The sequence below is a fragment of the Poecilia formosa genome, unplaced genomic scaffold (genome assembly GCF_000485575.1).
Source record: "Poecilia formosa unplaced genomic scaffold, Poecilia_formosa-5.1.2 Scaffold370, whole genome shotgun sequence".
NCBI lineage: Eukaryota > Metazoa > Chordata > Actinopteri > Cyprinodontiformes > Poeciliidae > Poecilia > Poecilia formosa.
This window is the reverse complement of record NW_006800309.1, coordinates 148478-160080: the sequence shown is the minus strand read 5'-3', so window position 1 is coordinate 160080 and position 11603 is coordinate 148478. Positions and strand designations below refer to the sequence as shown.

At 40.3% G+C, this 11603-nt stretch overlaps 1 protein-coding gene across 2 annotated transcripts in view; it reads left to right on the top strand.

Annotated features, from left to right (window-relative positions):
- sema3h (sema domain, immunoglobulin domain (Ig), short basic domain, secreted, (semaphorin) 3H) overlaps positions 1-8269 on the top strand; it is a 67586-nt gene extending 59317 nt beyond the window's left edge. For both annotated transcript variants that reach the window (XM_016662373.1, XM_007575131.2), the window contains exons 10-18: positions 1147-1291; positions 1505-1594; positions 1869-1998; positions 2083-2171; positions 2436-2477; positions 3044-3198; positions 3919-3980; positions 4589-4731; positions 5128-8269. In XM_016662373.1, the coding sequence (XP_016517859.1) occupies positions 1147-1291; positions 1505-1594; positions 1869-1998; positions 2083-2171; positions 2436-2477; positions 3044-3198; positions 3919-3980; positions 4589-4731; positions 5128-5598 (1327 nt within the window). In that variant the 3' untranslated portion in view covers positions 5599-8269. The remainder of the gene's footprint in view (positions 1-1146; positions 1292-1504; positions 1595-1868; positions 1999-2082; positions 2172-2435; positions 2478-3043; positions 3199-3918; positions 3981-4588; positions 4732-5127) is intronic.
- Positions 8270-11603: the final 3334 nt, after the last annotated feature.

Sequence of the window (11603 nt, the reverse complement as noted above, 5' to 3'; positions counted from 1 at the left end):
ATAAAAATAATATAATATGCCATCCTGCCTTATTCAAGTTTCAACCATTTGGCCCAAACTGTCATCCTCTGATGAAAAGAGAACAATCCATAAACCAACAAGGCTCCCATGAACTGAAAGCAGCCTCAAAGCTTAGAGGCATTGCTCTCAGTGGTGCAGGTTTCACATCTCTGTGGACTCAAATGTCACCGACCAGAAAAAGAAAACAACTGGAAGTCAAGCAGCTGCCTATCTGCTTTAGTTACATTTCTTCTAGATAAATGTGAAATGTCAAAATGTAGCTGTTTGCCCCCAGAGAAAGAAGAGGAGTCTAGGTGAGGCGTTTGAACTTCAGAGCGATGTATTCATTGTTAAGCATGGTGGAGGGTTGGTTTTTCTTCCTGTTGTACTTTCCTATGACAAAGACGGGAGGATTAAAAACTTTGAAATTCTTTCCCTTCCCCTTTAGTCATTTTCTAACCATCAGTCCCAATCCATAACTGAAAATGTCCTCCCAGATATTTTTGTGGAAGCTCACAATTACTACACACATTGATTGCTTCATGGTCCAGCACAAGTAAACACACCGCCGCTGGGGCAGACGGCTGAAGCTTGGACACAGCTGCGTTTTCCAGCAGGGCAGTGATCCCAAACACATAAAATCTGGCTCCAGAATGGACATGTCAGGCTAACATTTAGCTTCTGGAAAGCGCTGACTCCTTCTGTGCTGGAAATGTATGGCCTGAACTTACAGGCTCCAGAATCCAATTAATTTGAAAGAGCGCTCTCAACTGTGTTGTGAAGTATAATTCAACCTCCAGCCAGATGTGTGCTGCAGGCTTAGGGATGGCTGCAGTCAGCAACTAGCAGAGGTCCAACTTACTAAGGGACATTTATTTTGATTTATGTACATATTTATGTGCCATTCTGACCATACATTAAAACTTCTTGACTCATTTCCTGTTGTTATAAATGCCAGTGCAGTAAAGGAACAGTTCAAGTGCATCATTAAAAGTCCAAAATAAGAAGATGAGCATATGCAGACTTTATTACCAGTGCCTTGCATCACTTTCTGACTGAAGTGATGCTGTTGTTCTTGCTGCTGGTGGAAGGATAACAACAAGTGGACAGGATTACCTGACAGCTCTTCTCCTGCTCTGTTTTCAGTGACATCCTGAACGGTTCGGCGGTGTGCGTCTATCGAATGGAGGACGTGGTTCGAGCCTTTAAGGGCAACTTTCTGCATAAAGAGGGGCCTCAGTACAAATGGGCCGAGTTCACAGGAAAAGTGCCTTATCCACGGCCAGGAACTGTAAGCTGCAACTCCCAACCGTCTGACTTGATGCATGATTTTAGTTGAAACTGATTAAAACAAGCATGCGAGACAAGTGACAGCTCAAATTTGAGCTTTCACTTATTGCACAAATAAAAGAGCTGCATAGTAAAAGCAATAATGTCTACATGTTGTTTTGAGGCCAATGCAGTGCTTAAATAACGATGCGTTTTTCCTGTTTCTCACTGACAGTGTCCCAGCAGCACTTATGGAAGCTACAGCTCCACCAGAGAATATCCTGACGACGTGATTTTCTTCAGCAGGACTCACCCGCTGCTGCAGGTCCGTCCTCTTTAACATTATTAAATTAAACTAATTTAATGTAATAAGACTCTGCCCTGTTTTACGCAGGGTCCAGTCATTTTTCCCCCCTCTCTATTTTGGTCTAAATAAGATAAAGAAGTTAAATTAAATTGGCTTTCGCCACCTCATCTTTGATGACATGAATTTTCCATCATTTTTTTGGGCTGATTTACAAAGCTGGCTGAAAAATGGCAATTTTAACACATTATATTTAAAATGACCAGTTTTGTAAATGTAATGAACTTTGTTTCAGGAACACGTGCTGCCTCTGGGAGAGCGCCCACTGCTGGTGAGAGTGGGTGTTCACTACAAGTTCAGCAAGCTGCTGGTGGACCGGGTGGAGGCTGTGGATGGCACGTATGACGTCCTGTTCATCGGCACAGGTAGAGAGCAGAGGGAGCGGCCGGCTCATTTTAAACCTTGTCCTGTTTTTTATGTTAAATGTTATTTGTTCTTTGTTTCCTCAGATTCAGGTCTTGTGCTAAAGGCTATCCATCTGCCCAGAGAGCACGGTCAGAGTCAGGAGGTCACTCTGGAGCAGCTGCAGGTTTTTCAGGTACAATAAAATATTTAAAAAATATGAAAATATGTGCATATTTCAGCTTAATTTCTGATTTTTTTAAAAATATATGTATAAATCTTGTGATTTGATACGTCTGCATAGTGTTTTCTGGCCCATTACCTCTAGGAGGTTATTTTGTTTACTTTTTTTTTTTTGTTACATTTCTTAGATTTGAGTTTCATAAAAACGGTTTAATATTGATCTCTAGTGTTGCTATTTGCTTCTTTAGACACTAAGCATGTTTCTCTCTATTCACAGCACAAATCACCCGTGACAGCGATGGCGTTGTCAAAGAAAAAGGTAACAAAATGAACGAGACAGAAAGTTGCTGCCAAACTTATAAACTCCCTGACTCACACTCACACACATACACACACACACACACCCCTGCATGCACAGCGTCACACTTATCACTCATCTTTCCACCTTGCGTCTCCAAGGACATCTTCATCACCAGTTGCTATGGTTACCTCACCTCAGTCAGTGGCATAATGAAGTGATACCACACTGTACACACAGACTTGTGTGCACACACACACACACACACGCACACATATATTTTCACCTTACTTTGTTAAAATAGTCTGCGATCTTTGAAAAAGACAAACCCACAGCTTTCTCAACAACAGATTTAGATATCTAGTCTATAAAAATAAAAAAAACAAGCGTCAATACATTTTTTTGCTCCTATGCACAAGCAGCATGAGTTCAGTGTGTTGCTCATCATTAAATGAGATGAATATTGTCTTTTTGTTCATCATTTGAACTGGATTTCTGCCTCTTTTTGCTGTTTCCCTTAATGATCCTCCATTCCTCTGTTTTCTCCTCAATCTGTTTCTATCTGCCACCTCACTCGTCTTCCACAGTGGCTGTTTGTGGGCTCCAGGGAGGGCGTGTCTCAGCTGGCCCTGTACCAGTGTGAGCTGTACGGCCAGGCCTGCGCAGAGTGCTGCTTGGCCAGGGATCCCTACTGCACCTGGGACGGACATGCCTGCAGTCCGTATATGCCCACCGTGCGCCGGTAGGGAAGAAAGAAAGAGCACATTTTCTGAAAAATCCAAACAACAGCTAACGTGATTACAGTGTAGCTAAATGTCTTCCCCCTCAGTTAAATGTGGGAGATGCAATCTCCAGGCAGTCATCTAAAATGAAATTAAAAGCACATCTGTTGATAGTTTAAAAGTTGATCAATTCTAAACTCGTATTTCTCTGTTTAGGCTTTCGGCATTTTTTCCCGATGAATAACACTGTGGCCCCTTTTACAAAACGTCTACCAGTGTTTTTCATGTTTATTGGGGATATTATAATCTAACCTTTTCCCCCCAGTGATTGCATGAGCAGATTGATTTACTTCTATCAGACTGAAGCACTATATGACCTTCTCTCTAGTGCCATCATCAGGACAAAATTTACATAGTAACCAGCATTTGCAAATCAATGTCATCACTCCGAGCCTTTTCTCTGGTAGAGCCAGAAACGACTAACCAGTGGAGTGCACAGACATTTTGGAGGGCAGGGTGCTCAAGAGGAAAAAAGGCCAAAATGAAAGAAATTATGTTGTTTGACAAAATTATAGAAATGGAGGGCACTGGTAATCCAGAATGCTACGTACAAAAACACACACGCACATTTCAAAAGGGCACTTTTTTCTAAAGAGAGAAAAGGGGCAGCATGCCTAGCACCACCTAGTGTCTATCTGCGTACATCCCTGTAACTAACCCTTACATTTGTTTGTCTGCAGGAGAAATGCTCGTCATTTAGGGGAGGAGGAGGATCCACTAACTCAGTGCGTCCGACAGGGAGGTGAGGAGCAAATCCAATGATTTCACCAAGTGTGAAGCGTCCAACTGCTCATTATGCATGAATACTTTGCAGACCAACATGGTTTGAACCACATCTATCAAAACGGCAATACAAAGATAGGTGTTAGTCCAGTCAGTTGGCTGGGGCTTGAAGAACGGGGCTTCTGCGTCATATTTTCAGCCGATGGAAACAGGAAGTCATAGATTACTAATTACAAGTAATTAAAATCTTTGAAAAGTAAAATATAAATTAATAAAAAGATTCAGCTGAACTTGATTTAAAGAAATTGCTAGAGATATGAAAGGCTGTGCACTAATGATTTGGTTAAAACTATTTCTGAACAGGCTAAATTACTCTCACAAAATAAATCTACTATAATTAAAAGTTGGGTTTTTTAAGTTCCTCAGTGTGAGATTATGTTATTGGAGCAAAGGATTAATATTTCTACTAAAGCTTTTTACACATCTTTACAAAAAAAAAAAAAATCTATCCTTTGTAAACAAATAACTTCAAGGGACAAAATAAACACAGAAACGGACCAAAGCTGAATCTATACCAGCAACAGAGGCATGTTTAATGAGTTGCTGTGTTTTGTTGGTTTAATTCAGCTGGGCTGCAGGTGGAGGCGGAGCAGAGGGTCATGATGGTTGCCGAGGGCAACAGCACCTACCTGGAGTGTCTGCCTCGGTCCAGACACGCTGCCGTTACCTGGTACAAACAAGCTGGAGAGAACAGCGCCGAACTGAACCAGGTAGACACATTTTACCCGAACACCGTCAAATCTGACAGGTTAAAGCATCTGATGTTCACATTAAAACATTGAGGTCAATAATTGACTTGTCATTTTGTTGGGAGTTGAAGCTGTTTATATATAAGCTTATTAAACCATCAATTTGAGTTGAATTAAATTGTGAAAAAAAACAAACAATTGAATCAAAATGAAATTAAGTCAGCTGAAAAAATTTTAATGAAATGAAGCTGAGGTTGAATAGAAATTAAATTAAGTCCATTAAGATGAAATTAAAATGATATTAATTAAATTAATTTGCCTAAATTATAATTAATTAAAACCAACTGAACTGAGTTGATACAATAGAATAAAATTTAATTGAACTGAATTATGTTAATGGAGTCAACATCCATCCAGGTAATGACAGGTGACCAGCTGGTGGTGATAGAGCGCGGCGTCCTGATTCGGCGAGCCGAGCTCTCTCACGGCGGCGTCTACCACTGCCAGGTGGAGGAGCACGGCTATCACTGGACCGCAGTCACCGTCCGCCTCGCCGTCTGGAGCCCCTCTGCCAATCGCGTCCTCTCCTCCTTGGCCGGCTCGTCCTATCAGAGCGCAGGAACCCAGCCCTGGTACGAGGACGTGATGGCCCTGATTCACCCCGGAAACCTGGGCGAGCACTGCAAGGCACTGGGTTACCGTCCGCCGCGCAGCCAGCACCATCGCGGGGACTTCATGGTTCCGCCACATAAGGAGAAGGAGAGGGCTGAGAAGCACAAGCATGGCGGAGGAAGGGGAAGAGGAGGAGGAGGAGGGGGAGGGGGAGGACGCGCCGTGGGACGGAAGAGTAGGAGCAAGCCTCAACAGAGGGCACCGAGGAGCGCCTGAGCCCACAGCGTCACTGACTGAGACACACACACACACACACACACACTTTGTGTAACCCACACATGCACACACTTAACTTATACTTTAGGACCCACTCAAACTGTATGTACAGAGACTACGTCATGCGCATGCACTTATCTAAAATGAAAACGGCATCCTCTCATCTTAGTGGCAAATAGTCAAACTCCACATAATCATCTGAACTTTGTACAGGACGGCTTGGACAGCGGAGGACCGCTTCGCTCCGACAAAGGACTTTGTGAATAAACGCGCAAAAGTAGATTAGCTTAGGTTGCTTAGCATGCCGAATGAAGGACGAGCAGCACAGCCAGGTCACTCTGTGCTGCGACGAGGACATTTAAGTGGATATTATTCAGGTTGAGGAAGCGTTTTTCCACAAGCTAAAATTTTAAAAACATGTTGCCCTACTGAAAGGATGTTGAACTTAAAGGAAAACCTTTGAGCTCTGTATGTTATCCAGTTATTATCTTAACAGGCAAAAATAAGCTTCCTGTTGTCTGTCAGCTTTTAGAAGAGCAAAACGAGTAGGAGAGCGGAAAGAAATTTGGGTTGGACGAAGAATTTTCTTAAAATGTTTTGTTCCCAGATTTGAACAGTTCCCCCTCCTGTGATGATTGAGAATTGGGGATCATTAGGAATACAGCAACTTGTCTTGCAGCGATGGAACGGGTCAAACCAAAACAAGGGAAAACGCATGCAGACTGTGCTGAAAAGTACTTGGATGTTGTTACCAAGGCATCAGATGGAGGAATAATCAACAGTCGGCTAATAATTGGGCCAAAAATGTAAAAAAAAAATAAATAAAAAATGACATGATCGAATTGCAACAGAAAAGCCACAACTATTCTTGCTGCTGCTACAATAATATTAAGCAATAATTATTACAGTCATTTATCAATTATTTTGTTGCTCAGATTTAAACAGAAATATGGAATAAACATGTTAAATTTAGCAGTAGTATTCAAGTGTTAATTGTAGTTCAGAGCTGTGTGTGAACTTCTAAAGCAGTGCTACCTTTATTATGAGCAATGGGTCTTTAGTTTTACACATCATGGCCTGAAATATTTCCAAACGGTCAACTTTGACCAGCAACGTGCAGCAACATGTGGGGGAGGGGCATCTACTACACTTCCTCTGGCATCTCACGAACAGGCTCTGCTCTTTTTGTGGTTTTTGAATTATAGCTTTTGAACATTTTGGTATTCTTTGAAAGCGAACCGGCCCTAATAAGCAGCGATTGCTAATTAAGACATTCGAAACTATCCGGAAAGAAACTTAACACGGTATTAATGTCCAGAAACAAATTAAACTACCTTTTAATTGGGAATAAATAAGACAGCTGTTCTATAAAAAAATTAAAAAAAACACACACAGGTAGACACAACAATCAACCACAGTAGATTCACAAACTATTCATCAGCAGTGAGACGTTTGTTAGTTTGTTGAGAAAGGAGCGGTTCCACCTTAAGATTACGTACTGTGACCACTGAGATGAAAAGCAGAGAAGAGTGCAACGATCCCTTTGATGGTCGACTTTCCCAGGACGTCGGTGCGGCGTGCTGCAGCTGCACCAACCACTGCAAAAAGAGGTTTCCATTGTGTTTGCCGCAGTGCTCGGCGCTGTAACATTAACCCAGGTTCACATGCAGTCCTGCTGCTAATTTTGTGCTATGTGGGGAACAGAGTGAACAAAACAAAACGAGTACGATTCTCCTTTTAGCTCTTTTAGCTTGGAATATTTGCATAGATCTGGAGAATATGTTGAAATTTAAAAAAGAAATAAAGGGTTTTTCATGCAGATGTGGTTTAAATGGCTTCAACAAGGGTCAGAACGTTCATTGCTTGGTTTATTGTTTGCTCTTCAAATCAGATGAACTCTTTATCATTTAAAGACGACATTTAACTGTTCTGTAATTTGAACTGTGTTTCTTCTCAGTATGTTGAACTTTGTAAAATAATGCTTTCAAAAGATTTTCCACTTGTGTTTGATCAAATTTAAAAAAAAAAGAAAGAAAGAAAACACAAGCTGATGAGGCCCTAAGAGGCAGAGGACTCTGTACATAACATGCATGTTTCTCAACCTTCAGACTGCAGGTGACTTTGTGTGACAGCTGGTTCTGCAGCTCCAGCCTTTAATGTCGTCTTACTACCAGTGATGAAAAAGGCTCAGTGAGCGATGAAAACGTTTCGGTTGTGCTACCTGAAAGCTGGAGGCTCGATGGGAATGTTTTCTGCTGGACTTTGGCTCGTCGGAGGACAGTGACTTCTCAAAACAGTGAAATGCGACTTATTATGTGCTACATGTTAAGCAGAGCTTCTTCCATCATCTGTTTGATTTGACTCTTTCTTGTATTTATTAGTCTGACTTTGAGTAAAGCATCTTGGTTAGTAAAAGCTCATCACCAAGTCATAAAGCCTCCACTGTATTTTTTTTTGTTTGTTTTTTAACGTGAGCATCCTTGTCTGCTTGCTTTTATATGTATATCTGATGTCCAGTTGTTACCATTTCCCCTGTTTAAACGCCTTGTAACTGCGTCTTTATTTGTATTATTTTGATAACTTCTTAGGGAAACCTTCCCATTCTCTTGGTATTTAAAAGTTGATCTGTTTCAAGTTGAGGCAGCAAGAACTAAAGAAGTATTTAAAACATTGTCTTTGTCTGTGTCTTTAATATATACATATCACTGACTTAAACTAAAAGCTCAGACCGGTACTGCTTATGACAAACTGCGTGGGAAGTTAAAATTTTCTGTCTGAAGCATCAATAAAAATAAATTGTTGCATTGAAGGTCTCTGGAATCAGTAATGTAATAGTGAGGTACCTTGACAGTAATGTAGGTTTTGAGTCAACAATGTAACAATATATTGAGAAAGTAAAAAAACTATTTGAAAATGTAACAATTCCACAAATAGCTTAATACATGAATAAGTATCATAGTACTACAAGTTAATATTTTCAGTTTATTTTTCTTGTAATTAGATGTTGCAGATGGCATAGTTTTCATATTCAGTCACCAGTGATGAAATAATGTGATGTTTTTCTTTTAAAATGGCGTTGGTGCTGAAATGGTGTTGAAAATATTACATGGTTTTCAACCTTTTAGAACCATTTCTTCCTTTTTTGCCATAGTTGGAACATTGCGCATTTTATACATGCAAATTTCTTGTTTACAAATTTCTCAAGCTCTGTAAGATTGGACTGTGATTGGACATGCAGGTCTTGTGACAGATTCTCAACTGGGTTTAAAACAAGACTTTGACTAGGTCTGTTTAACAGACAAGGTCTGTTGTTGTTGCAAGAGCAACAACTTCATGTTGTTGCTCTTGCAGTAAGAGCAACAACATGAAGTTGTTGCTCTTACTGCAACCAATAGTTCTCCTGTCAACATAGACCCTGCAGATCTCTGCAGATCCTCTAATATGCATGTTAGATCGACGGCCACGTCTGCTCTTTCCGTCTTTGGATTATAAATTGAACTGTGCTAAATAAGATAACCAAAGCTTCCTCCGCAATTAAATGCATTAAGACTTGTGGTTGCAACATTACACTGTGTGGAAAAGTTGAAGGGGTATTTATGCGAGGCATTGTAGATGGTGAAGTCATTAATAATAACAGCTCTGTGTACATGTTCAGTATCATTCCTCGTGAATATACCAAGCATGCAGCTGGACCTGTATTATATCCCTGTATAAATCAAACAGGAGTCCTCCATGTTTTTCCTCTTCAAGCTTGCAATTCTGCACAGAGCATCTATGTGTGGGCTTTAGCGTCTGTTTGACATTTGTGGGTTCTGAGTGAAAGCAGCTCAGTTCACAGGCTAAGCCAGTAAATTTGCCAAATTGGGAACTTAGCAACAAATGGGAGACACTTCTGTTGCTTTAGAAAAAAAAAATGAACCAGGGCAGAAAGAGTGCAGATACCTAATGTGGGCTTGGCTTTTGGCTTCCTGGTTTGAACCTTCTCAGCTGCACCCACATTAAAGAACCCAGCAGTGGTGAGTTATTCACAAGCACATGTTTGGAAGGGGAAAGGAGGGCAAGTCGTGGAGACGCAGACACAAAACTGTGTGCTTAGGAATGTGAATCTAACGCTCTGCTTCAAATTAAATCAACAAACTTCACGCTTTGTTATTGGTAGTGGTAAACTGTTAAAATAACGTAAACTCAAAAGTGAAAAAGCAAGATCACTATTGTGTGTTGAGGACACAGGTCAAAGCCTGGAAACATCTTCTGTGTCTTCATCTTGTGTATCTGCTTCCTACAGTGTGCTTAAATTACAAACACAACTGCAGAAGAGCAAATAGCTTTTGTCTCAAAGCCTGTACTATGGTACTTTGGTCAGAAAAATATGTGAACTTTGTTCATTGAAACTAGCTCAATTTTTATTGTCATATGAAACAAATTATATGAGGCTCATTTGTCAAATTATAGGTAACTTTTGAAAATATCAGCCTTTAAGCAAGTGCTTCATTAAACCCACATTTCTGTTTCTAGAAATGTTTTTATTGGTGTAATATTTTAATTTTAGAAGTCGTGTTTTCATTAACTAAGTGGAAAATCATCATAATTAACTCAGGTTTTCAAACATCCGTCTGTGCGTAGGTAATTTATAGAATGTGTTTCACTCAGTGAGAAGGTTCCTGAAATGATTTTCGATCATATTTATTGAATGGGTCTGTACATCAATTCTTCCTCTTCCGTTCTGCATCTCAATGTTTCAACTTAATCCCAACTCCTTGGCAGGCAGACATCAGGTGGTACGGATCGGACATGACGCCTAATCCACACCGCACCTCAACACAGGTGTCCACCAGGGCTGTGTACTTAGTCCCTGCTGTTGAAGTCTGATGCCATCCAGAATCACTGGCCAGCCTTTCTGAAGGAGCATCAGGTCCAAAATTATGAACAGGTTTGTGCCTGACCTTCGCCTGTTTGGGCTCGTAGGAGTTTTTGTCTGACATTCAATGTTTCTCTTGAAGACATGCTGCAGGGCGGCTCCTCAGTCATCACAAGGACCTTATGTGTTTCACTCTGTCATGGTCTATTTACATCTCCGTGCCAGTACCCGTCTCATGTAATTTTCCAGAGCTGCTTCTCTGCAGCTGGAACAGACCTGTCTCATTTTATATTTAGAGACTTTGATTTTTTTTATTTATTTATTTTTTCTTTTTGCAACAATGCCTTGGAAAAGTATGTGTTGGAATTTTACACATTTTGTCTGGTTGCAATCACAGCCTATGATGTATTTTGGTGACTTTATGTAACCAAACAACACATGGCAGCACAGTAAACGGTAAAGTGGAAGGAACTTATTCCCACTACTTTCCAACATTTTTACAAAAAAATGTAAGAAGGTGGGCTGCATTTGTTTTCAGCCCCAGTTGTCCTCATAAGTCACTCTGTTAGTACACAGAGTCAACTTGTATGTAATTTAGTCTCAGTATAAATCCAGCTCAGGCCTCAGAGATTTGTTGGAGAAAATCGGTAAACAAACAGCATCATGAAGTTCAAGGCACGGCTAGTGGAAAAGGTGTGGAGAAATAAAAATAGGTTTAGGTCAGAAAATTATATCCCAAAGCCGTCATCCTAAACTCTAAGGATTACAGATCAACTACAAACCTAAGAAGACATGAACCATCCGTCTAAACCCATGTTGTCCAAATGTTTTTATTCATATGGGCCAAAAACATCAAGTTTAAAGTATTCAGAGGCAACAAAATGAGATATTTTAAAATTAAAAATGCAAAACAAATAAATTAATCAGACCTTTGAAGAAAATGGATCTGTAAAGGAACGTATGTTTGAAACATAAAAAGCAAACCTTCACCAAGGTTTCACTTTAAAAACACCTGTAGAATCACAAATGAGAAAGTTTGCTATTGAGTTAAAGTCACTGTATTTTTTATTTTTTTTCCTTCCTTTTTCTCATGACTGTGAAATTAGAATGAAAGGAAAACAATGTGATTGATAAAAATGTATAGCTA